We start from the raw sequence: 27962 nt of genomic DNA, 5'->3' as shown, positions 1-27962 counted from the left end.
TAAATAAAGCATTACCAACAGATCTTTCTAGAAAATGGACAAAATGTACTTTAAAAAAATTGATACCCCATAATATGAATAATAAATGACAACACTTACAGCAGGATGGTCACTTAATGGACATATCAATGGATCTTCAGCCCTATAACAGAGAACAATATTTCTGCAAATAAAACAGTGGTTCCTATAATAAGCTTTGAGAACTGACTAGGAGTTCATTACTCAAGTGAAGTCCTCTCAGGTATTGCAGCTGTCCGTTTGTAATGACGAGAGCCAGGACAGAAATAGGCATGATCACAGCTACCTCCTCCAGAAATACAGCATGACAACCTGTTCATTAATAAATGTATATTAAACACTCGGAACAAGAGTAAAAGCAACTACATTTGTATTTCATGAAAAAAATACAGCGCTTGCCAAGCAACTAAAGAATAGTGTTTAAGTTTTTGTTATTGATATTAAGGTTGATATGCACAAATAACAGTTTACAACAATTATTGCTGTTGTTAATATTAGTTGTAGTGATAAGTGTTGTTGTTGCTACCACTACAACTAATATTAATATAAAAAACAACAATTACTATTACTATTATTGTACTGTAAAAAAAGTCTCAATAGAGGATTTTAAAACTTTAAATACTAAGTTTCTCAAAAGTATAAAGTTGAACACTAAAAATGAATGGCACATCTAGAAATACATTTAAACATCCATAAAATAAAGTTTGAATGTGAGAATAATAATATGTACGAAGGCCTTGCAATCACTGCATCTACTTCAGTAGCAGTACACTGAGGCTGACAGGTATGTTAAGTGGAAAGTCTGCCCTGCGTGCCGCGTGGATACACTCTTTGTTTAATCTAAGTGATAAAGGCTGACGGCAAACAGCCAATGGAAGTTTCTTGAGCGTATCAGCTGAAGGACAGAGAGTTGTAACACTGATAGCGGGTGATGATAGCTACTGCTCTCCCCTCCCAATCCGTTCATAGTCTGTTCCCCCCCAGAGGAATAGAGTTTAGCCTGGCTCAGAGCATGAGCACGCATGAACTGTTAGATTACTGACTGGAAAAGCAGAGATGAAGCATATGCAATATGACACATGTCACATATTACTGCTCAGAAGATAGTATGTTTAATTAGTAACATTTTCCATGTTTCTTGGATCGACTCGTTTAGCATAAATGTATTGAAACAACCTAAACTTAGTATTTTATTCAAAAAATTAAAATTAATACATTTAAAAACACTTAGAAATTAATAATTTTATTCAGCAAGGATGAATTAAAGATTAAACTGATCAAAAGTGATAGTAAAAACATTTACATCGTTACAAATGATTTCTACTTTAAAACAGTTTTCTATTAATAAATAAAGAATCATGAAAAAAAACTTTTTTCATGTTATCCACAAAAATATTAGGCAGCACAACTGTTTTCAACTTTGATAATAATAAGAAATGTTTCGTAAATCAGCATATTAAAATTATTTTCTGAAGGATCGTGTGACAATGAAGACTGGAGTAATGATGCTGAAAATTCAGCTTTGCATCACAGGAATACATTACATTATAAAACATATTAAAATTGTATCATACAATGGTCTGTCTGAATACCCGATTCTGACTAGCCGGAAGGTGTGCAGTAAAACCGTTTAATGCGCAGGTAGTGTCAAGTCAGTTTAATCACTATTCTATATTAATGCCCTGTTTTGAATGAAGCGCACACACACACACATACATCACTCGCACACAGAGAGCGGAGATTATGCTGCACACACACAGAAACATTCAGGAGCAGAGAAACTTATCAACGCTGCCCTGCGACTTTTAGTAATAAAATAGCTTCACTACTGAATCGCTACATTTTATTTCTCAGCAACGCTATTTTGAAGTAATTAAACTCACAGCTTCGTTATTAATGAAGAGAGGCGCTGAACACACACACATCTCACATCTCCCTCTCCAAGCCCTATATCTCCTTCTTGTATGCTTTTGTCATAAGCAGCCATGGCATCTACAAATCACAAGTGAGAGGACATTTTGGTTTCGGTTTCTGTGCCAGCTTGCCCTGCTCCTGTACATTAAACATTAAATATGTTCTGACTGACTGTCACAAACGTTTCATATTCATTGTGGACAGACAAAGTGATTGTCACTGGTAACTTGTTATATTAGTAATATATTAGTAATATCCTTGCCATTATATAGCAATGGCAAGGATAGATTATTTTTTATCAAATTTAAATAATAGTAATGACCTTTTTCAAATATTATTCCTCATGCAGTCACACGCTTTTCCTCATCTTTGTCCAAGCGCTTGCTCTGCTTTTTCTTGTTGCTGGACTTCCCTGCGGCAGGTGTCTGTTTCTCTGGTCCGGTTCTGTCTGGTTTGCGTTTGGGCGTCTGGCTGTCTTTCTGAGCGAGCACTGTGCTGTGAGCTGCTCTGTCTTCATTAGGTCTCAGTTTAGAAAGTCTGTCTCTCATCTCCTTCAGCCTCTGATCCACCGAACACTTCTGCAGCTCCAGCATTATCTGTTGCTCCTGCAAGCATGGGGAGTGTGAGAGACACAGACAGAAGGAGTGAGAAATACATTCTACAATGTAAATGCATTTGGCACTCCCTCCCACATTGTGGGGGTTGTAGGGGTGTCTACTCACTGTTACCTGTAGCGGTTTGTCAAACTCGGACTCTTTCTTCTCCGGTGGGCTATGTATTGCCCTGTGGAGTTCAGAGGAGAGCTGCTGGTAAACTTCATTAAGTCTGTTTATTTCTCTCTCCACACACAGCACCTGAAGCACAGGTAGATGGAAAAGGGTACATCTCCACAGCTGTACACTCTTCTAAATAAATAAAAAATCAGATGTAAAAGTGCATTCACTCACTGGGACTTGAGTCTTTAGGCCAGGTTGCCCTTGTCCTGCAACAATATACACAAAATACCTAAAAATGGTACCCATTGCCCAGTTATTTGCTATAGGTGCAATAAAACAAGTAATCCCTCACCATCTCCATGTCTGTCTTTCAGAGTTGGTTTTAGTTCCTGGAGGAGCTGTTCCAACTTGAAGTATTTATAAACTTGAAGTCTAAAATCAATCGAGGAACTGAGTTAATATGTTCTGTGAGTTAATATGTTAATGTTTTAAAGCCACGATATGTAATGTTTCGCCGCTAGAGGTCGCTTATTCAAAACAAATGCGTAGCTTGATGACACCTTGATTTTGCGGAGCTTTTATTATGCCAACTTCTTAAAGTCAAATACACCTTAGATTTGATACAAACCTCTCTGCCAGCAGGTGCGGTGCAAAATGGGTTTCAATAGGTATTTTTACACTGAAGAAGTTCTCTACTAATGTTCCAAAGGCCTCCGGTGTGTTTTCCTCATCCATCTAACATGGGGAAAAATGTATAATATAATAGCTCTTCCTGGATTTCATATATATATTTCAAACAGGTGCCTTACCTTTCCTTTCCTCTGGTCTTCAGTGAAAGAGTGATGAAACAACTGCATGCTTAATGCTGATATGGCCAAGTGGAAGGCTTTTATGAAGTCGAGAGATTTTGAACCTGTGAAAATTTTAACTTTGAATTTTGACACTCCATATATGTTTGGAATACATTGCAGATGTTCCTGAAATGTGATAACTTAAATCTCTATCTACGCTTTTAAAAAAATTATTAACAAGCATTTCAGATTTTTGAAAAATATTTTATATTATTATTTTTTGTTTAGCTATTGTTTAGCTATATATTTTAATTGTCTTATTTTGTGACATAGTATCATTTATTATTTTTTCACTACTGTTCAAAAGTTTGAGGTCAGTCATATTTTTTTTAAAGAAACATACTTTTATTCACCAAGGATGCATTAAATTAAACATCTCACAATATTACTGTATTTTTGATCAAATAAATGCAACCTTGGTGAGCTTTTGAACGGTAGTGTTTATCTAGTATGTTTTTAATGTCCTCCAGTCAGACTGTCAAGAATTTTGGTGACAAAGGTGACAAAAGTACTAGAGCAAACAACTCTTTGTGGAAGTTTAGGGCAATTTCTCTTACCTGAGGTTATGTAGGCCATAGAGTGCAAGAGAATGGAGATGAACTGGCCAGCATTTTGAAGCTGCTTCTCTAGGATGTACAGAATTTGATTGGCTGCGTCATAATAGAAGTCTTTATGGCAATAGGCCAGCAGGTTATCACAGTGCGAGACTGGCACCGTCCTGGCCAACAGCAGCATGACAGGAGGGAAGTCACAAGCTCTGTTCAACAGACGCAGAACATGGCAGCCAAACAGGAAGACTGCGAAATTCTTGGGGGAAAGGTTGTCAAGGGCAACAGGGATCAGGTGCGATGGTTCACTCTCCGTTGGGCTGATAATTACTGAAGGAGAAGAAAGCAGATGTAGATCATTACAGAACTCTGAAAAGATCAGGAGATCTTACATTGCACACATTACAGACATCATTTTTATGTATATTTATATAAAATAGAACATATTTTATATTTGTACTTTTTAAAATTGTTTTGTTATATAGCAATATTATTACTTTAATTGGCTCATTAACATGAAAAGCCTATTCAAAGTGCATTTCTATTTTAACCCACTGACCAGGATTGAATACTGAATCCAAGAGCACATATGTGTACTGACCGTCCTCTGTCTTGGGCGTTTGGGCAAGAGTCTGGAGAGATTCCTTTATCTCCTGCAGTGTTTTGGAGAGAGGCGTCAGAGACACAAACTTGGCCAGTTCCTCTTCACTCACACAGGGGATGGTGCTCTGCTGTTGACCTGACAGATGAGAGCATGTACTTTTAGCACAGCAGCAGCCCTGGGGTGAAAGGTTGCAAACTGGTTTTTATCAAGGTCGAACCTGGATCTGAGAAAGCTGCCTCTGTATCAGCACCCACTTTAAACTCTGACATGTCTGCAGGGGAAAACTGTAAAATGATAAAGAAATACTTATTGGCATAGTTCACCCAGAAATTAACATTCTGTCTCTATTTACTTATTCTTGTGTTGTTCCAAACCTGTATGACTTTCTTTTCTCTGTGGGACACAAAAGCTGTAAGCTTGCGTTCAGATCAGATTCAGTGGCGGTCCTCCCTATACGCAAAGTATGCAAGTTGCATAGGGCCCCCGAACCACCAGGGGGCCCCCTTGCTCTCAAAGATAATTTAATGACTAGGGATGCGATAGTTTCTGTTTTAATTTTAGCTTCCAACAAAAGAGACACTGTTCCCAAGGCGGCTTTCTGTGCACATGCTCCGAGATGGAACAGAACACAGACAAGTATAGGATATGGACAAATACATGTTAGCATGCCTGTCTTGGCGAGTTTTCAGGTTATTTTCTTGGCGAGTTAGTAGGTTATGTCTTAAGTGAACATAAACAGTTGGGAAAGTAATCGAATGATTGTCAGTATATTAGATTAGCATTTGCTCTTAAAGCTACACTGTGTAACTTTTTTAGTTTATTCTTAGCTAAAAACAATTAGTTCTTTCAAAAATATATGTGCTCATTAATTTATATTTACTTCTTTCAAGTAATAAAGTATTCTCGTAAGTTCATAATATGCCATTGAAAATACATACGGTAATGGGTTTGAATGCCGGTCGCCATGTTGCCCCTCCATCTTGAAAGTACATCAGCCAAAGAGGGACATACCCGTGAATTCAAGCTTCGCCTTTCGCGTTTTAACACTCGATGGCACCGTGTCGAATATGGACGAGGTCAAACTGGAAGCCATATTAATCTTGGACTAAATCGGCCACCGTAAGAGTTAAAACGAAATCGGAATTGAGAGGAAGAGAAACTGATATTCACTGGATGGTCATATACCTTTTCACCACTAGATGGGGGAAAATATCACACAGTGTAGCTTTAAAGTAGGGTGACCACCCGACCCGCTTTGCGTTGTACCGCACAGCATTTTCACCCCTTGTCCCGCATGTCGCATATTGAGAAAATGTCCCGCATTTTCATCAGTCTGTTGATTTTTAATGATCATATTAAGAAAACATGCATGCGTTCTTTTGCCTTTTTAAGAAAGCATTTTATTTATGCGGCTTCGTTTTTCACCTATATTTAACAGCGCTTCGTCAGAAGTAACAGAAATACAACAGACGCTTTTTAAATCCTATCCAATGGTTGAAAAGAAAGGAGTAAACACGGTCACTAGTAGGTTGTGACGGCTGTCAATCAAAATCTAGAGTGGTGATTCGTTCCATGTGTTCCCTGTCAGAAAACAAATAGATAAGTCTGTATATAAATTAATATGTTTTATGGGTAACACTTTACATTAAGGTTCCCTTTGTAAAGGGTTCATAAAGGTGTTTTTAAGTGACTAATAACTAATTTACAAATGCATTATAAATTGTTGATACGCAGTTATAACCTCATGAATAAAAAGGATGACTTTAATGCAATGCTTGCCAAATAGTGAGCCATTTTTAACTCACATTATAAATGCTTAATAAATGTATTTATTCACACTTATTTAACTCAAAACCAGATTCCTGTTTTATTTCATGATGCAGCAAAAATAGACTATCATAGTGAGACTGAAGGGTGTTGTATTTGTGGTTCTCATTAATATCTCAATGACTGTTCCTTGCCAAAAGTTACTCCCATGATATTCCACAAAAAGCTCATTATGCCTATCAGTTTCTTGTTTATCAAAATGAAATTATCAAACGTTATTTTGGAGGGGGAAAAACGATCCCAATAACTTGTTGAGATATTCATAATTCATATTTTAATTCCAATATTAGTGATTTGTGAACCTTAGTGTAAATATGTGAACCATTTATTAATGAGTTACAAACATTAACCTTGATGTAAAGTGAACACATGTGAATCATGCAACTCATTAATAAATGGTTCACATGTTTTCACTTTACATTAAGGTTCACTTTCACAGGTTATTAATGTTTGTAACTCATTAATAAATGGTTGAGTTAAACAAGAGATTAAATACATTTATTAAGCATTTATAACATGCGAGTTAAAAATGGCTCACTATTTGGCAGGCATTGCGTTAATGTCACCCTTTTTAGTCATGCAGTTATAACTGCTTATCAATGATTTATAAAGCATTTATAAATTAGTTATTAGTCATTTAAAAACACCTTTATGAACCCTTTACGAAGGGAACCTTAATGTAAAGTGTTACCATTTTATGTTTGTTTATTATTTATTTTGTTGGATTTTAGTTGGACTTTGTCAGAACTGTTTCAAAAAGTTATCTGCATGATGCCTGCTGCCTTTGGGCTCAGTGATGTTGAATTTAAATGAAATGTAAAATAAAGACAGTTTCAGGTTATGTTTTAGTGTTGTAACATGCCTCACATTCTCCCACACAAACTTAGTAATCATCCCACATTTGGTTTGTATGATGGTGGTCACCCTATCTTAAAGTGACAGCAGCCTAAACCTGCTGCTGTCTGTGTCATTTAATCTTAATCAAACAACAAAAGGAAATGTGACAATTATTCACTATTTTTCACTGAATCATATTCATTGAAATTCATTGTTTTATGGTATTACTGACTGTTTCATGAGACTATTACTCACTGTAGTTTGTTGACAATGAAACTGCTCAGAAAGAACAGATCAAGGGGTTGGGGGTCATTTTGGGGTTTTATGAACACATTGACATGGGCCATTTGTGAATGAATCGTTCAAACTGGTTATGTAAACTAAAGAAACATAAAAAAAGACAACTCAAAAGCAATACTATTTTAGCATTATTTATATACTATCATATGTATTATGTTTTTCATCTAAAATTCATATTTCAGCTTTATTTCAATAAACAAAAACAACACTGCCCAAAAGAAATTCATTTTTTATGAATTTTATGATGAAACGTGATCTGATAGTAAAATGATAAATGAGCATCATATTCGAAGAACAACATTTGTCTCAAGGGTGAGTACATAATGACAGAATTTTCATTTTTGGGTCATCTGCCACTCTAATATCCCTAAAATCATTACAGCTTTTTTATACATCCATAGCTTATATATTGACTCTGTGTTGTTTTAATTAGTTTAAATAAGTAACCTGAATGTATCTGGTGGGAAGTTCACTCTCTCTGGTGTCTCTGTGGCTATTTATAGCTGTGCTGTCCTGTTGCTGCCAGACCTCCCCATTCATTCTGCACAGCACTCCCTCCAACGATCTCAGCACAGCCTCCATCAGCCCCATCCACGGCTCTGGTGCAAAGACAAATACATTCATTGACCTGTGGCTGTTAAGAATGCAGATACACATGTAAGGTGTTCAAGTTAAAGCAAACTGCTGTCTCACCATGAGAAGTTTCTTTTTTCATCAGCGCTTCATTGTCTAGTATTTTTTTCAACTGGTTCAGTTTTGAGGGTTCCAGATTTTCTAGTGTGTCCTAAATACAAGATGCAAAAGCTGATTAGTTATATAGACTGATTGTGTTATCTTTTTTGTTTTGATTTGAATGTATTTCTTATCTTCAGTTGACTTTGTTTCTGTCTTACCCTTAAAGCATCAATATGCTGGCACATGTTCCTGTAAAACTCCTGTGTGTCTTTGCGATGCTTTGCCAGCTGGGATGCCAGATGTAAATTCTGATCCTCTAACTTGTCATACAGTGTTTTCACATTGAACTCCTCCAACTCCATTAGTGTAGTTCTGAAACCTTCACATGTTTGGTTCAATAAGTGATTTGACACAATTCACCAGAAGAGTGTTTGTATATTTGCCAGTTGTCAGACATCTCAAGATTGTTTTACCTCCTTTGCAAAGAGCAAGTTCCTCTGATTCTGCTCCCTCTCCCACCCCTCTCAGACCTAGAGGCTCAGAGCCGTCCAAACTACAACACAACACGGCATAAAGCACACTCAAAATTGAACCATGTGCTCAGTATGGTATTGATCGTTTTAAATGCTGCAAGTGAATTTAGGCATCACAATATAATGTACAATATGAATTGTATTGAGGTCTGCTAATGTATCACGGATAAAAGACATTAAGCAGTACAACTTTTCAACATTGATAATGAAATTTTTTTTGGAGCAGCAAATCAGCATACTAGAATGATTTCTGGAGGATCATGTGACACTGAAGAAAATTCAGCTTTACCGTCACGGGAATAAATTACATAATAAAATATATTAAAATATAATAATATTTTTCAGAATATTACTGGTTTTACTGTATTTCTGATCAAATAAAGACAAGAGACTTTCAAGAAGAAAAAAATCTTACTGACCTCAAACTTTAAAGGGTAACTTCAGTGATTTAGCATTAGGCTTTGTATCAGTAGAAACCCGGTAATATATTAAAATTATGGTACTTTCCCCCCTCATATCCCCCTGAGACGAGAGAATTATGCATTTTATTTCTGGAAAAAATCGTCATTTTGCATCATCTGAGGATTTTTTTTCTGGCCAGAGGCAAAGACTACAGCCACTAGAAGGCGCTGTTCCGCGTGTTATCAACCCGCCCATATGGGAGAGATCTCACGCACAGAATGTAAGACACAGACAGCCGCACGGACAATCATAATAACGGAGCGCGGTGCAGAGTAAAGTGAGTGTTTCAACTTTTCAATGAATTCCTGTGATAGTTTAGCTTCCATATGCGATCTGAAAACGGGCCAGACTGGCGTTTAACGTTACCTCAGCTCTGCTCAGCTCTTCGTGAGGAATGAAATCTGACACTGCTGCGTCTGTGCCGTGACTTTCGTTGGGCTCACTCACACTTTATTGAAAAGACACGTTCAGTAATACAAATGATTGTATTACTATGAAGATCAAAACGACGGTGTACAATCCGTACACCGTCGTTTTGATCTTCATAGTAATACAATAATTTCGTTCAGTTAGAGAATAAACACTACAATTAAAAACTGAACGTGTCTTTTCAATAAAGTGTGAGTGAGCCCAACGAAAGTCACGGCACAGACGCAGCAGTGTCAGATTTCATTCCTCACGGCCTCGTTGGGTAGCGAGGCAAGTGCATTCTGGGAGTTGTTGTCTTTCATCCACATGAGACAAAAATACATTTTCTGTCTTTTCTCAGTCTAGAAGGCACCAAATTCAAAAATAATTTCACATTTCTACTGCATAAATAACCCAGTTTAAATACAAAGCTTAATGCTAAATCACTGAAGTTACCCTTTAACCCTCTGGAGTTTGAGCTGTTTTGGGGCACTTTAGAAGTTTTTACATGTTCTGACATTTGTGCTTTTTTCAGTTGCTTATAAACACATTAAATGGCAAAAGTGTTCAGCACAAACTGGGCTACCATAATATGAGAGAAATGTGTATGTGCATTCTTGTATTTTTGAGAGAACAACGTTTATGCGTGGTTTTTGAAAAGACAAAAAATATAAGTCTCAGAATGAAGGTCTCAAAACACACAATAGATATGTGTCCACAAGACTTTTGACTAATAGGTGTTGTTGCCTAGAGTTTTTGCTTCAAACTGATGTGAGAATCATTGAGCCTACTCATTCACATAAAACAATATATTCATTTACATTTTGTAAGACACTTTTTCTTTACAAAGGCCATATGCAAAGAGGCGTGAACGTCCATGAATAATGAGCTGCATAAAGAATGAGCCTCAGGTATGTGACAGAGAGATAAGCAACAGGACAAAATAAATATATTTTGTTGTAGTTTATTTAGAATAAAGTCAACAAAGGCACATTACAAAGGCCTATTATATTTTAAATTATCAAAAGATTTGACTACTATTTTTAATGTTTTTGAAAGAAGTCTAATGCTAAAAAAAAACTTAATATTGTGAAACTGAACACAATTCAGTATTCAGTAAATACAAATAACTGAATAATTGGTAATGATGAATGTTATAAGAAAAAATATTTGGGATTTAAAACATTCATTCATTCATTATCTTCCGGTTATCCGGGGCCGGGTCGCGGGGGCAACAGTCTAAGCAGAGACGCCCAGACTTCTCTCGTCCTAGCCACTTTCTCCAGCTCTTCCGGGGGAACCCTGAGGCGTTCCCAGGCCAGCCGGGAGACATAATCCCTCCAGCGTCTCCTAGGTCTTTCCCGGGGCCTCCTCCCGGTGGGACGTGCCTGGAACACCTCCCTGGGAAGGTGTCCAGGAGGCATCCGATATAGATGCCCGAGCCACCTCAGCTGGCTCCTCTCGATGTGGAGGAGCAACGGCTCTACTCTGAGCTCCTCCCGAGTGACTGAGCTCCTCACCCTATCTCTAAGGGAGCGCCCAGCCACCCTACGGAGAAAGCTCATTTCGGCCGCCTGTATCCGGGATCTTGTCCTTTCGGTCATGACCCACAGCTCATGACCATAGGTGAGAGTAGGAACGTAAATCAACCGGTAAACCGAGAGCTTCGCCTTACAGCTCAGCTCCTTCTTTACCACGACAGACCGGTACATCGACCGCATTACTGCAGAAGCTGCACCGATCCGTCTGTCAATCTCCCGTTCCATCCTTCCCTCACTCGTGAACAAGACCCCGAGATACCTAAACTCCTCCACCTGAGGCAGGAACTCTCCACCAACCTGAAGTGGGCAATCCACCCTTTTTCCAACTGAGAACCATGGCCTCGGACTTGGAGGTGCCGATTCTCATCCCAGCCGATTCACACTTGGCCGCAAACCGTCCCAGTGCACGCTGAAGGTCCTCGTTTGAGGAGGCCAACACGACAACGTCATCCGCAAAAAGCAGTGACGAAATCGCATGGTCCCCAAACCGGACGCTCCCCGGCCCTTGGCTGCACCAAGAAATTCTGTCCATAAAAATTATGAACAGAATTTGAACATGAAATTATGGACAAAGGGCAGCCCTGCCGGAGTCCAACACGCACCGGAAACAGGTCTGACTTACTGCCGGCAATGCAAACCGAGCTCCTGCTCAGGTCGTACAGGGACCGAACAGCCCTAAGCAGGAACACGGTCAAATGCCTTCTCCAAATTCACAAAACACATGTGGACTGGTTGGGCAAACTCCCATGAACCCCCCAGCACCCTGGAGAGGGTATAGAGCTGGTCCAGTGTTCCACGACCAGGACGAAAACCACACTGTTCCTCCTGAATCCGAGGTTCCACTATCGGCTGAATTCTCCTCTCCAGTACCCTGGCATAGACTTTCCCGGGGAGGCTGAGAAGTGTGATCCCCCGGTAATAGGAACACACTCTCCGGTCCCCCTTCTTGAAAAGAGGGACCACCACCCCGGTCTGCCAGTCCAGAGGCACTGTCCCTGACTGCCACGCGATGTTGCAGAGGCGTGTCAGCCAAGACAGCCCCAGAACATCCAGAGACGGGTCCAAAAATTAGTACCTGAACCCGAAGAGACCCGTAATGTGCTAAACGGAACCGACCTGGACCCGTCTATTATTTAAAAGCTGGAACCGAACCCGGCGTGAAGACACAGACCCAACTGGACCCGATTGTCACATAGTCTATAATAAACTGCTATTAACAAGTCAATAAACAAGTTGCGAAAAATATAACTTTTTGTCTTACCTATAACGTTAGCCGTCGTCTCCCTTCCTTGTAACATTACTTTATTGTGATGCATTACATCCTTGCCAAAAAGTTAAATCCATGTTATTCCTCTCTTGTTATTCCAAGCGTGCTTAATTCACTCATCATTTCAGCTTTAAAAGTCCACTTTATGTCACGGTGACGGATGACAAATGCGTCTTTGCAGATTTGCATTTCGACTTTGACTGTTTGCCTTTTTGAACTATAATAACGATTGCTCGTTCTGTGGCCGCTGACGTCAGCATTATTTATTTGCTATCATCTCTGTGAGCCGAGTCTGTTCACCAAAACTTTAAGATTAAATAAGACGGTTCATTCATATTATTATTAAAGTCAATCACAGCGGAAGCTCGGGTTGCCATAGAAACACGACACGCGCTTGAGACTGCACATGCGCGTTAGCTGGAGCAACCTGAAATATTAGCTTTTTTACGCAATTTGAAGTCATAGAAAACATTTATGTGACAGTTCACCTGAGATTGTGTTGCTGATTTGAAATATATTATTTAAATATAAGTTCAAATCAAACTTCAACAGTGCGTCACACGTAGGCTAATACTTGACAGCTCGTACTTTTTTCTCATGTTTGTCCACAATATGCATGAAGGATGCCCAGACAGAAGAGGTGCCCGTGGGTTTAACTTCTTTATATTCGTTGTTTTTTAGATTTTTTCGCACATCACTCATGAAGTTATCCATTATTACCGTGCGCTTGCAACGGCTGAGAGCGAGCGCGAGCGAGAGAGAGAGAGAGAGAGAGAGAGAAGAAAAACACAAGCAATCTCTTTCTTTTTTTTAAACCTTATTTCCCGGCTCACACTTTTCTTATCCTAATTTTACAAGTTGCAAGTTACAAAAAACACACAAGCAGTGCTGACTGACTCTGATCACGGGCAGGTGTTCTCCGAGTCCGGATCGACTCGGGTATTACACACAATGTTAAACAGACCCGGGACCCGAAGTAATAGATTAGGATCCGACCCGGACCCGGCTGATCATTTAAAATATAGACCCAAACCCGTACGGGTCCCGGGTCCACGGGTCTCGGGGGCTCCGTGAAGACCTCTAACTTGAGGTACTCAGGGCGGATCTCATCCACCCCTGTTGCCTTGCCACCGAGGAGCTTTTTAACTACCTCGATGATTTCAGCCCGGGTGATGGACGAGTCCACCTCTGAGTCCTCAGTGGAAGACATGCTGGTGCGATTGAGGAGATCCTCAACAACATAATGCAATGCAATTATGATTTCAAAGAGTATAGGGTGAATTCAGGTTGATTGGGACACTTTTTTCCCAGTCATTTCAGTAGTGTATATTGGTCAAAATTTTATATTTAATTGTATATTTTATATTTAGTTTATTTCTCACATTTTACATTACATTTGCCATTATTCAATGCTCACTATATGTAGGGTCTATATGTAGATTTCAGAAACCTTGTTATTAGTGCAACCTGTGGCCATTAAGTGAACTGCTCGTGCTTGCACTTGTCTACGTGATTCAATGCCCCGAAATATGTGCAACAAAAATGACAGCGGTGAGAAAGTATCAGTTAAGAAAGCATCTCTTCACTGTGGATATATCTGCACCAACTCTACAAATCACCAGATTCATGTCGACAGATGAGGTAATTAAAATTACTCTGTTAGGATAGTTTGATTTTAAAGTATATTTGAGACTATATAGATCTGGCTATATGAAATTATAGTTTGAATTAATTCCTTTTCCTTGCATGACACAGTGACATTACAATACAGAATATCTATTTTGGCATTATCCTGAACATTGTATAAGCTTAGAAGAGCTCGCGGGAGCACGCGTAAAACGTCACATCCTTTTGATTTTCCTGGTAAAAATGAGTTATTCACATAAAAATCAGTCTACAGTCTTTCATAGACAGCCAAGTCAGGGAAGGTCTTTTTTGAGTTTTATCGCTAGCTGTTCACACATTGTCAATAAAAAAGAGATTAATATGAAACTTCTTACAGTACATTTAGCCCCTTTAAATGTTAATCTTTATAAGAATGTTAAATGCAATCTTTTGCAAATCTCAAAATTCATATCTATTTTCATAATGTAAACGAACTTGTAGCATTTCAATAGATTTTAGTGTTATCAAAATTTAAATACTGGTGCATCCTTAATATTCCTGCACGTTCTAGTTAACATGCTTGTAACAAACACCAAGAAACCTGAGCAATAAGCAGTTGACTTACCCGTCTGTATTGTAAACATATTCAATAGGAACACTGGGTTCACCCAAGCTGCGCCACTTGGGCTTTGGCCTCCCTTGCGCGATAAGGTTGGACCGATTAGGCCTCAAGACAAGAGCAGAGGCTGTCAACACTATTATCAACAACAGCAGCAGAGACAAGATCCCTATGGAGAAATAGCAATATGTTAAGCATTCCTGAAAGTGCAACTTTCTATTTCAAATGCACCCTAAGCTCCTCTTGGTTCACCTATGATGAGTCCCCAGTCTGGAAGCAGGTTTAAGCTGTGTTGTTTGACAATCCCATGTCGCACTAGCTGTGTGGGGGTCGTGGGCTGGATCGAGGCTGTGGTGGGGTTGCACTCAGAGCCTTGCTCACTCACGACTACTATCAGGCTCCAGTCCGGCACTGCGTTATCCAGGAACACATACTTTCCCGGCTCAATGAACACATGCGCAAATCTAATAAGACAAATCACATGAAAATCAGATGCAGATCTTTGTTGAAAACTAGATGTGATTTATCTATCTAGTTTTACCTGCTGGAATTTAGCTGTGTGTGTATGACGAGATGCTGCAGACGTCTAAAGGGCCCAAAATCCCAGCCAGGGTTACTGCTGAACAAGTGGTCCTTCTGGTAAACTGGGAAGTGACTGTGGTGGCGGTCTAAATTGACAGAATGACATGCACACACATATTTTTTTTTAATCTAAAATGATAACATCTAAATTAAAGATGCTCTATGTTTTTTTGACTGTACTAAAGCATAAGATACCATGATATGTTTGCAGAGATTTAGTTTAAATACTTGTTTCTCTGAAAAACAATGTTACAGCCCGTTATTCTACTTGTGCGTTCCGTGTGATTACGCCCCCTGCCATTTTATCCAATAGTATTTCGACACCCCGTGTTGCCAGTATTGGCGTAAAACACAGTGATGGACACCGGCAAACAAACTGGGTCTACCCGACCTAAAAAAAAACACAGCAAACTAAGGCTCATTACTTTCCACTGTCAATTCGCTAGTTTTTGTTTTGTGTCTGGCTACCCATGTGAGTGTCAAGCTTGAGGGGTCGGGGAAAAATTATCCAATATAGTGCACCTTTAACTGGTTTTATTGAAGTCAAAAACATTATTTAATATTGCTAAATCAACTTAAATTCATTTTTGTTTTGTTTTATGGGTCAAATCAGGTAGAAAAAGCTCCTTAAAAGGTATAGTTTTCATTTTCAAAAACGAAAATTATACCATGATTTACTCACCCTCAAGCCATCCTAGGTGTATATTACTTTCTTCTTTCAGACAAATACAATCTGAGTTATATCAAAAATTGTCCTGGCTTTTCCAAGCTTTATAATGGCAGTGAATGGAGGACGAGATTTTGAAGCCCAAAAAAGTGCATCCATCCATCATTGAAGTAATCCATACGGCTCCATATCCATATTTAAAACTTTATAAACTAACATAACTAGCTTCCAACAGACGGCCGTATGCATTGATTTACAGTGAAAGAGTAACCCCTGACCTGACGCATTGACTAATGCGGAAGCGTTGCAAAACAAAATGCAAAATAAAACACCGGTCATGAAGTGTAAAACGAGAATTTTTAAAGAGAAATGTTGGAGGATTATAAGATATAAGAGAAGAGGAGCTTGAGTTTGTTGCCCAGCCCTATTTGTTTGAACCGTTAGAGGCGCCAAAGCTTACGCTACTCCTACATCCTGCACCATAACTAGCTTCCAACAGACGGCCGTATGCATTGATTTACAGTGAAAGAGTTCATACATCGCACCAAGGGTTACTCGTTTGTGTAAGTCAACTTGCGTAAGCCATCTGTCGGAAGCCAGTTATTTTAGTTAATAAAGTTTTAAATATGTATTTTGTATTTATCTTACAAAAATGCATTGCTTCCCTTCAGAAGGCTTTTATTTACCCCCTGAATCCGAATGGATTACTTTAATGATGGATAGATGCACTTTTGGGCACTGCCATTATACAGCTTGGAAGAGACAAGATATTTTTTGGGTAAACTATCCCTTTAAGGTAAAAATTACAGGTTACCACTTTTTACCAAAGCCATACCAGTCTGGTTGATTGTGAGCTGAAAGATGAGCATGTCATTTGGGGACAGACATGCTATGGGATTTGGAATACGTGGAAGAGGCGCTGAAACCTCATTCTGATCTGCATGTCTTTTCCTCCTGTAATCTCTGTCCAGAATTTCAACTGGTTCTGAAAGTAAATACCACGACCATTAAAGTTTTATGTTCTGGACCATCATAATGAAAGACAAACAAGTTTATCAGTAAGTTTGGGTTGGACTTGTTCAAAATGTTTGAGTCAGTAGGTCAGATAAACACTGTGATGAGCAAAAGCACCGTCAGCTTACCGGACATTAAAGTGTTAATGAGCACGAAGTCTTTTAAAATCCAACCAAACACTCCCTCGGGAGCAAACTGGACAAAGTGGATCCTTCCAATGTTCTTGACATGAACATCAGGTCCTAGTACATTTATCATATTCTGAGTGAGGAATGAAACCAAGTTATATTGAGGATGAGTTCACATCACTAAGCAAAGGCTCTTCTATTAGTATAACAACTGATGCATAATAATGAATCCTCTTTCAAAAACAAACAGTTGAGGTCTATAACTCACCCTGCTCCATGTTTTGCTTTCATCTGTGGCTTTAATCCTCAACAGCAGCTGTCCCTCTGTATCCAGCATGCCAGAGAGCACCGGCAGTGCGGACACGCATGAAGAGTTACACAGCTCCTCCGCTGACACGTACCTCTCACAGTGACAACTGCAGAAAAACATCACATCAACTTCTCATGCTGAAGTTTTAATGAAGGGCGGCACATCAGGCAAGGGATAATGTCTTCTTTATTTTGCGTTAATGACCAGCTGACTGTAAATGTTTCTGCTTGGAGGAGGCATGGAACTAGCACAGCATATAATATTGGTTATCAGTGACAATCATCAAATATGCATGTACCAATCAGAATCAAGTATTACAGAGAATAAGAAATTATACACTTACAATAAAGTTGTTAACATTAGTTAATGCATTAAAGCTACACTATATAACTTTTCCGTCCACTAGAGGTCGCTTGTTCAAAACAAAGGCGTAGTTTGATGACGCCACGTTTGAGCGCAGAATCTTGGGACATGTAGTCTTCACCTCACAGCCGGTGGAAAAGAGTCAGGATAGATAGGCATAGTCGCCGGTGGGACTTTTATTATGACACGGTCGCCGGCGCCACTTCCTCTTTTCCAGTCATGAGTATGAGATAACGCAACTCTGTTTATCGTATTAGATATATCTGAGTGTGTTGAAAAGGAAGTTTTGATGTTCGCTCGGCGGCTGCTATGAAACTTCTTCACACTGTAGTGAGAGTACAGCGTTTCTGCTAAATAAAACCGGAAACCGAGGGTAACGCAGATATGACGCAATCGACAGGCAACTCCCTCAAACGCATAGCTCACATGTCCCGGTTCCTTGGTTAAAATAGCAATTTCTCACGATTTACAAATAGTTGGAAACATTTGGGATATTCGAAGTACTCAACTGAACAAAATATATAACACTGGCCTAGTGGTTTTTGGATATTTTACTGCAAAAATCTTACATAGTTCACCTTTAACTTTTTTACAGCATATAAAATGTATGCAAAGTAATTTGGCAAATATACTATTGGTCGTTGTTCATTTTTTATTTTTGATCATAATACATTGTTAATTTACACAACTGTTAAAAATATTAATGTACACTACCGTTCAAAAGTTTGGGGTTGGTAATGAAGTCAGCAAGGAAGCATTTATTTACTGTATTTACATAAATACAGTAAAAATAAATATTATTAGAAAATTAAATTATCTATTTTCTTTATATATTTATATATATATATTTTAAATGTATGTTAAATGTATTCCTGTGATGGCAAAGCTAAATATCATTACTCCAGTCTTCAGTGTCACATGATCCTTCAGAAATCATTCTAATATGCTGCTTTGCTGCTCAAGAAACATTTTTATTATTATCAATGTTAAAAACAGTTGTGTTGCTTAATATTTTTAGGGAAACTGTGATAAAACATTTTTAGGATTCTTTGATGAATAAAAAGTTCAAACGAACAGCTTTTATTTAAAATATAAATCTTTTGTAAACATTTAATTCTGATTAATTTAATGCATCCATGCTGAATAAAAGTATTACTTTTATTTTACTTTTAAAGTACTGACCTCAAACTTTTGAATGTTAGCGTATGTAGTATTTAGTAGTATGTAGTATTTAACAAAATTATCGCAAAGTAAAAGTGTTAACATAATAATACACAGAAGACCTCATTGTAACAGTATGTGCATCATGGGAACTTACATGCCCATCCCAACATCCAAAGTCCCTCCCTGAGGTCCACACGTAACATTGCAGGAGTAGGTGGATGGGATGACACATTCCAGCGTAGAGGCCAGCCTCACTTGACCTGCCCAACAGCGCTTCTTCACCTTCACAGAACGAAGAGCTCCTTACTGTCTTATCACACAGTTATATGAAAGAGACATAGAGCTAAAGTACACATCTCACCTCAGGCTGACAGTCCAGTTCACTGTCTGCAGTGGAGCTTTTTAAGTCCAACTGATTGTAAAAGACAAAACTGGTCTTACACAAGCATGACCCATCCGAGTGCTGAAATGCACGGTTTTTGCCTATGCAGGTACAAGAGGACGCCCCTATAAAAAGAATCAAAATAAATACATTACATGGTCTCAGTTGTTTTTTTAAAAGTATAAAGGCCCATTCACTCAGAACATGTTTTTGCTTTCCACTGTGCTACTTTTTAATTGGTTTTCTACGTAAACATGCACTAGATAGACTTAAAAAAAAAACATGTCTCTAGATACAGTTTTTTTTAGCTACAGCAGGTAAACATGTTTGGACACTGGACTGGTTTGACAATACTGATTTTTCGTTCTTAATCGATTTTAATTTTGATGAGCCAAGATCTTTAAATTTATTCAATTTATTGAAATGTATCATGCCTCATGTAATTATGTGATTCAACCACAACTTCAGTAAAACAGCTTGTAAACGTCATGTCACATAATGTTACATTTACCTCAGAAAGTTGCACATTTACCTCAGTATTGCATCAGTAAATTTTTTCCACTATCCTGCGTCTGCGTTTTTTGAGGCAAAAACACATTCAGAATGAATGTCCCCTGAGGCTTGAGAAAATATAACACCGTCTGACCTGCATCTGAGGTGGACGAACTCCCACAGGGGAAACAGGCTCTCTGGGCGTGCAAGTGATTGAAGGTGCCTGGTGGGCATTTGTGACATTCCTCAAGTGATTCTGCACTAGTGCGGTTTCCATATGATCCAGGCGGGCAGGGAACAGGCTCAGAGCTGCCTTGTGGACAAACATACCCTACTGGACAGGATCGATCACTATAATGGTGTGAGCCTAGTAAACGGATCATTAAATTAGTTAACATAATCAATCAGTGCTGTTATTGTTAGTTTGTTTGATTAATATGGGAGTTCTTTAGTGCTGACCCGGAGGGCAGTGATGTCCTGGAGGGCAGAGGAGGCACTGGAGGTGTGGGGACCAACTAGGCCGATAGGTGCCAGCCCCACACAGCACACAGCTGTTCTCCTGAGACTTCCTCAGCCCACTGGTGTTCAGTGGCATCCAGCCGTCTGGACAGGACAGCATGACAGAGCTATTGGCTGGGCAGTAATGTGGAAAAGTACATCTGCAAAAAGAGATCATTTTGTTTTAATCACGTTTACACGTAACAGTCTTAATGAATTACTAGTGGTTTTAAAGATTAACTTTAAATGAGCATTACATGACAGCAAACATAATTTAAATGTAAAAATAGAGGAAAGGAGCATCACAATTAAATATCCAAAATGTCTAATATCACTGATAACCGATATGGTACCGATATATTGTACATCCCTAGTTGGTTAATGCTTACACTTGCTGCGGTGAGCTGTAGGTGTGAGATCCTTCAGGACAGTAGTATCCTGCAGGACACGGTGTGGGCTCTCCTGTTTGGGGTCTACAGTATGAACCAGCTCTGCAAGGGATCTCTGTCACTGAGCCTGTATGATGGATAACTTTACAGTTATAATATGCCTTATATGAACTTTTTAGTGCATTTGTAAATATGAATGATGCCGAAATTGCACCTACCTGCAGGACATTGATAAGAAGCTCTGCATGGGATGCCAGCTGTATTAGGCTGGCCTGTGGTGCGAGGGTCTGGGCAGTAGGTTCCAGGAGGGCAAAGCTCACACTGGCTGACAGCGGCTCCCCCGACCTGTGCCCTCATGGTGCCTGCAGGGCAAGACACTGGGAATCCTGTCCCACTGCACCAATGACCCGGTGGGCAAAGGAAGCTTGAGAAATCAGTGAGCCCTGTAGAGACAGTTAATATAGTTTACTGATGAGAGGAACAAAACGATAATCTAGACAAACTTTTTAAACATGAAATGAAGTGGTTATACAAGGATATATGATTAGATATGGTATGTTATATACAGAGGTGGACAAAGTACACAACTCCATTACTCGAGTGAAAGTAAAAGTACTACTGGTCAAATATTACTCTGTTACAAGTGAAAGTTGTTAAAAACTATTTTTACTTAAGTAAAAGTACAGAAGTACTTGCTTTTAAAAGTACTTAAGTATCAAAAGTAAATTTCCTTTTTTATGTCAATGCATTGTTTTATTATTGTTGCATTGTTGTATAAATGCACGCTATGCCATGGTGGTTTAAGCCAGTCAGTGATGCTCCATACGACCACCTTGAACTAATTTAAATACTTAAGTTACAAAGCTTTTTACAAAGCTGCTGTCACTTTAAGGCAGAATGCACAAATCCTACACACTGATACACATCCGATATTCCCCCAACTGTTTACGTTCACTTAAGACATAATAAACTTTGTTTACGTGAATACTTTCCAAAATGAAAATTTTGACATTTTGTGTGTATTGGTCTGTTTAAGTGCGAAAAAAACACAAAAGAAAGCTCTATTCAGTACTCGAGCTCTGGCATCTCAGAGGCACAAAAAACAAGCTGAACTGAACTCTTTCATCATGCTTTTTCAGATTCATCCATATGTCAATGCTTCTCTTTCTCCCAGACATTTACATTTTGCAAAAAAAAAAAAAAAAACTTTTCATCCACTGACTTGTAAAGCTGCTACAGAAACGACTTTTGACTTCGAGGGCCTTTATAGAAATGTAGTGGAGTAAAAAGTACAATATTTGTCTTTCAAATGTAGTGAAGTTAAAGTAAAAGTTTCCCTAAAAAATAATACTTCAGTAAAGTACAGATACTCAAAAAGTGTACTTAAGTGCAGTACTCAAGTAAATGTACTTCATTACTGTCCACCTCTGGTTTACAGTTTGGTATCAGAACAGTAAAAAAATCTGTAAAAAACACAGCAAAATAGTAATATTGTAAAATTATATTACAATTTAAAATGTAACTGTTTTCTATTTATGTTATATATGGTATGCCGGACCTGTGGAGTTACAAAACGTGCCAGGTGGGCAGGTGAGACAGTCTCCCTTGCTCCCTGCCCCAGATGTGGGTCTGTATGTGAACAGGGGACATTGTCTGGGCCCGGGCCGCCCCTCAGACTCATAATCAACTATGCCATCACAGTAATAGCCTGGTGGACACAAGCATGGGATGGGATCACCTATAAGAGGGCAGAAAGCAAAAGGATTTTTTAACTTATTTTTTAATTCCAATGGATGTAGCAAGACTTGTAAAACTACTATATATAAGTATATACTAAGTATACACTACTACATGGACATCTGTCAGGTAATCGGACATATTTACACATAGCATAACTGACGTACCCTCTTGGCACCAGTGTCTTGGAGGACAAATCAGACAGTCACGTATAGCACTTGCTCCAGGAGTTTCTCTTATAGTGTTGGCAGGACAAGATAAAGGTTCCTCAGAGCCTTCAGGGCAATAAAAGCCTGTCCAATTAAACAGCAACAAGAGTAAACACACACTCTGAACACAAACATATTAAATATATTTCAGATTTATAATCATATAAAATAGATTCTTGATCACTTATCATATCAAGTCTATTTACCGGATTCATGGAAGGGTTTAGAGGAAACTGAATAACGTACCAGCAGGACATGGTCCAGCACACTGCACTCCCCACTCACACTGGTCTCTGCTGAGATGGAAAGCAGCCTGAGGGGTGTACTCTGAACTGCCAGAGATGCACAAAAAACCAGCAGCACATAGACCTTTGACCTGTCCAGCCCTGAGGAATAATCAAAACAACAAAAACTCACAATTTTTCAGAAAATGAAAATGGGTGTATGTACACAAATTACACAATTGCTCAAAAGTTTGGGGTCAGTAAGATATTAAGCAGCACAACTGTTTTCAACATTGATAATAAAAACATTTTCTTGAGATCCAAATCAGCATATTAGAATGATTTCTGGAGGTTCATGTGACACTGAAAACTGTAATGTATTGGCTGCTGAAAATTCAGCTTTGCCATCAATTTAAATACATTTTAAAAGATATTTGTGGAAGCAGTGTGGGGTCAAGAGCCGTGGGAATGGAGCAAGGCTGGTGGCGCAAGTGTTAATGTGCCTCAGTGGCGGCAGACTCTGCTCAGCCCATGCTCGATGACATTGCATATTTCCCACATCGGCGAGGGCTCTTTGATAGCACGTTCCTCCTTCCACCCGATCCACTGTAACAATGTTCAAGTTCAGCAAAGGAGGCGGGAACTGGCAAACAATCAATGTATCTTTAATTAAAAAAATAAACAAACAACAAAACCAGAATAAAGTGGCAGCCCATCAAGGACGACTGCTGCATGAACTATAACCACCAAACGTGGCACTTGAGACAGGTGTGGCCGGCGTCCAGGTGACGCTCATTAACGCTCGTTCTAACAACTCTCAGACCTGTCCTGCTTGCCCCAATATCAAAATAGAAAACAGTTATTAAATTGTAACAATATTTCACCATATTAATGTTTTTACTGTTTTTTGAATGAATTAATACAGTCTTGATGAGCATAAAAAACTTCAAAACCATTTTAAGAAATGTTACCAACCCCAAACTGTTGCTGGACAAATAAACTAGTGAGAGAGTGTAAAGTGTGCTTTAAGTTTATTTTCTAATAGAAACGCCCTTATAAATGATCTGTAGACGTACTTGCAGAACTTTCCTGGTGGACACGGCAAACACTCTCTCTCCTCCTGTAGACCCCCGACCTCAGGTGGGGTGTATGTGCCATTGGGACAGGGCTGGGGAACCATTGTGGCTACAATTAAAGCAGAATTGGATAAAGTAAATGTACTAATGACACCACAGAGAGTTACAGAAGCATGGGTTACGGATTACCTGCAGGGCAGTACGAATGTGGCGGGCAAGGCCGGGGGTCTCCAATAATTGCTTCCTCGCAGTAATAGCCTGGACGGCAGGGGATGCAGTTATCCGAGCCCGGATTCGGTTGGTACTGTCCCGTGGGGCAGGGCAAGGCCAGGGGTGAACCCAAGGGACAGTAATGGCCCTGATAGTGCAAAACCTGTCAGTCAGGCTGCTAGGCTCAAATTAAAATGATAGAGTTAGTAGAGTGAGAAGGAGGCTAAACGGACCTTGGGGCAGAGGAAGGCATGTGGGGTGGTAGAGGAGAAATCAACGGGGCAGTAAAAGCCAGCAGCACAGGGCCCAGTTGGAGCATTCAGGCCATCACTAGCACAATAATGCCCTGCTGGGCAAGGAAGACAGCTTTCTATGGAGTAACCCCCTGTGAGCAGGTCAATAAATGGTTGTATTATAAACACTGTATATTAGTCAATAAAATATTAATGTGCAAATGGTTTCAGAGAATATGTGAAGGGCAACATTTAGATAAATGTGATTAATTTGAAAAAGTATATTGCTAGAGTGCATTTATAAGAGCAACAAAAGCTGAATCTGTGCAATATTATTTGTGCACCATTGCTTTAAGCTACACAGCCTATTGTTTTTGAGAGCTCATTTATTTTGATGCTCTATTGCGCTCACCATGTTAAATTATTCATATGCATCTAAATGCTGGTGGTTTTTGTATGCGTATAATAACTGCCCTTTGAACCGCTTTAACATGTTTCCTCAGAGGCTCTAAATGTTTTATAAATTATATAAAAATAAATGTGTCAGTCTGTACACACCGGTGAGGTCACGAATGCTGCCTGCTGGGCAGGGCAGAGGCGTTAGGGTTCCAGAAGGGCAAAAGTGACCCTGTGGGCAGGGGCCATTCCGGAGGTAGCCACTCATATTCAGAGGTGCAGGATTTGGAGACCCTCCTTGACAGAAATAACCCTGCTGGCACTGGCCTACAAACAAAACAACAATTAGTACATATGATACAGTCACTGACCAAAACTAAAGTATGGGATGATATCACTATCAGACCCTGTGGTTGTGATGTTCCAGGTGAACTGCAGTAGAGGCCGGTAGGGCAGGGCACACAGGAAGCCTCTGACTGAGCCCTTGTAACCTGTCCCAGTGTGCCCACAGGGCATGGTAAAGCTGCAGCAGTGCCAACAGGGCAAAAGTGACCTTATGCAACACAGAAAAGACAGGAGACTGTGAACAAACATAATAGATAAATACATAATAAATACTTTTATTCGGTAAGGATGTATTAAATTGATCAAAAATAACATAAGTAATGTTACAAAAGATTTCTATTTCAAGTAAATGCTGTTCTTTTGAACTTTTTATTATAATAAAGAATTTTGGAGAAAAAAATGTAATACAGTTTCCACAAAAAATATACATTTCTGATAGGATCATGTGACACTGAAGACTTGAGTAATGATTAGATTAGATTAGATTAGATTAGATTAGATTAGATTAGATTAGATTAGATTAGATTAGATTAGATTAGATTAGATTCAACTTTATTGTCATTACACAAGTACAAGTACAAGGCAACGAAATGCAGTTTAGGTCTAACCAGAAGTGCAATAGCAGCAAGTGCAGGATATAAATGAAAATGATGCTGAATCATTGCTGAAAATGATGCTGAAAATGATTAATTACTTTTTTTAAATTATTATTAAAAAACATAATTAATTACTCATGATCCATCATAATAATTGCAGCACTGGGATGGACTCACCAATGGGACATGCAGAAGGTTCCTGTGTGCCAGGGGAAGGACACATAGTGCCAGCTGGGCATGAGAGACAGTGGGCGGCGCCAGGAGCACTGCTGTATGTTCCAGGCTCACATGGCACTTCCATTGGAGCTCCAATTGGGCAACTATGTCCGCTCGGACAAATATAACCCTGTAGTCCATCTACTGGTCGAGCACTACGACTGCCGTTCAAACACACATATCTGTGAGGGGAAAAAATAAGGCCGTTTCAAACTATATTCCAAAAGAAAATCATTATTTCATAATCATATGCCAGGTTTTGGATGCCCAATGTATAACCATCCTCCATCGAGGCAATCGCAAAAGCACTTCACTATATCTGTTTTCATTACTGACCACAACTGGATAGAAACTGGATCCACATAGTCGTTTTGATAAGTTATCTTTTCAAAGCCATTTTCTGTCTCATTTGCACTTTACGTAACATTTCAGTAACAGAAAATATCAATAATAGTTACAGTGCATCTCAGTAATGGACAATAAATCTTTAACATCTGAAATCATGCCATTAAGATCCATTAGCAATGCATGAGTGCACCCGGTTGGCTCAGCTCAAGTGGGTGTGGGTGTACAGTTGTCAGATGACTGTGTTTAGCTCCTGAAACGCATAGATATAATTACCCAGCATCACAGAGAGTTGCCTCTGATGGATGGATCATAGCAGTCTGCTCACAGAAGTACCCAGGAGGGCACGGCTGGCACTGCTCTGCCCCACTTAACCCTGGGGAGCTGGAGAATGTTCCAGCGGGGCAAGGGAGAGGAAAGCCGATACCAGTTGGGCAATAATGACCAGGTGGACACATGTTGTTGCCTGTAGATTCAATCTGCAAATCACACATTTTAAATGAGTTTAACCCTTTGTGAACACACAGTGTCTCTATCAAGAGACAGAACCGATATATATATATATATATATATATATATATATATACCATGTTTCCTGTGCCATTAGGGCTCGTGGCACCCGAAGGGCAGTGATATCCATCCTGGCAGCGGCCTGTAGGCTCCGAAAGACCATGGCGAGCACAAAACATGCCTAGATAGACAGATTACATGGATTAGATAATTTTCCCCACATATTGTACATTACTGTTCAAAAGATTGACGTAGTTAAGATTTTTTTTTATATTTTGAAAGTCTCTTATGCTCACTATAATGTTAAAAAAATCTTTTTGTAATATTAAAATGTCTTTACTGTCACTTTTGATCAATTTAATGTATCCTTGCTGAATAAAAGTATAATTTCTTTCCCCCAAACTTTTGAACAGTAGTGTATTTGTGCAATACGTCTCGTTATTTTCAGGTATTTTTAGTCTGACCTGCAGGACACGGTAGACAATCCTCCATACTGGCTGTCCCAGACTGCGGCTGCACTGTTCCTGGAGGGCAGGGGAACTGAGTTCCCTGTGATGTGCCCATGGGGCAGAAATGTCCTGGTGGACATTGAAGAGGCTCTGATACTGCTTCTCCTGCATTGTAATGCAATAGGATCTATTGTAATAGATTTATAAGAGCACAGAGACGGTTTTAAACTGATTCTCTTGTAGATAGAAATAATAACGCACCCTGACAGTAGTAGCCTAATGGACATGGCTCGCAGTTTTCTCTGTGGCTGTTGCCCATGACAAAACTGAAAGTGCCTGCAGTGCAGGCCAGGGGCTTGTGTGTGCCTGCGGGGCAATAGAAACCAGCAGGACAGAGACTCTGCTCAGGACTGCTGGAGCCCCAGTCACAGAAGTAGCCTGCAGAACATTCACCTACAGAGCACAATACATTTAGACAATAATAACATATGACACGTGGTTGCATCATTCAACTCCAAATGTCTGCCATAATATCAGTGCTTTAACAGTATTGTTATGGTTTTCAGTCAGGGTTTTGTGAAACTACCCCATTCCATAAAAGATAAATGAAGCAAATAATTGCATTGAAAAATTTTGAAAGAAACAATAGAATCACTGAGCTCAACCAGATCAGGGTGCAAAGAAAAAAAGAAAGAAAAAATC

General features: G+C 39.3%; 1 protein-coding gene across 6 annotated transcripts; it reads right to left on the bottom strand.

The window, feature by feature from the left end:
• Positions 1–98: 98 nt before the first annotated feature.
• Positions 99–27611, bottom strand: LOC307130775 (uncharacterized protein). 6 transcript variants are annotated; one of them, XR_013817087.1, is made up of 40 exons: positions 27522–27611; positions 27276–27425; positions 26889–26992; positions 26578–26780; positions 25918–26138; positions 25206–25352; positions 24962–25126; positions 24404–24555; positions 24150–24318; positions 23961–24069; positions 22907–23046; positions 22619–22744; positions 22273–22452; positions 20933–21157; positions 20715–20841; positions 20287–20486; positions 19982–20194; positions 19315–19460; positions 19108–19235; positions 17385–17532; positions 17117–17249; positions 16810–16959; positions 15267–15393; positions 14978–15189; positions 14732–14894; positions 8764–8843; positions 8509–8669; positions 8309–8399; positions 8063–8214; positions 4869–4935; positions 4607–4786; positions 4057–4377; positions 3458–3561; positions 3277–3383; positions 3001–3080; positions 2880–2914; positions 2655–2786; positions 2255–2537; positions 223–330; positions 99–142 (listed from the first exon to the last, which is right to left on the bottom strand). XR_013817087.1 is itself a non-coding variant. In XM_079823952.1 (39 exons), exons 1-38 carry the CDS (start codon positions 27577–27579, stop codon positions 2274–2276), a joined length of 5670 nt encoding a protein of 1889 aa, XP_079680078.1. In that variant the 5' UTR covers positions 27580–27611; the 3' UTR covers positions 105–330; positions 2255–2273. The 6 variants fall into 6 exon arrangements, 4 of the variants coding, with proteins under 4 accessions (XP_079680078.1, XP_079680079.1, XP_079680080.1 ...); XM_079823952.1 differs by having other exon boundaries at positions 105–330; XM_079823953.1 differs by having other exon boundaries at positions 105–330; positions 2661–2786.
• Positions 27612–27962: the final 351 nt, after the last annotated feature.

This window comes from Gobio gobio (assembly GCF_949357685.1).
Source record: "Gobio gobio genome assembly, chromosome: 8".
NCBI classification, from domain to species: domain Eukaryota; kingdom Metazoa; phylum Chordata; class Actinopteri; order Cypriniformes; family Gobionidae; genus Gobio; species Gobio gobio.
The sequence above is the reverse complement of the archived record's forward strand: the minus strand, read 5'-3'. Positions and strand labels throughout refer to the sequence as shown.

Coding starts and splice junctions, on each gene's coding strand:
- LOC307130775 (XM_079823952.1), bottom strand. CDS start 27,579: ATGGGCAACAGCCACAGAGAAAACTGCGAGCCATGTCCATTAGGCTAC. Junction 26,993..27,275: donor TTGTCTACCGTGTCCTGCAG/GTCAGACTAAAA, acceptor CTGTCTATCTAG/GCATGTTTTGTGCTCGCCAT. Junction 21,158..22,272: donor CACGTTTTGTAACTCCACAG/GTCCGGCATACC, acceptor CTGTCTCTACAG/GGCTCACTGATTTCTCAAGC.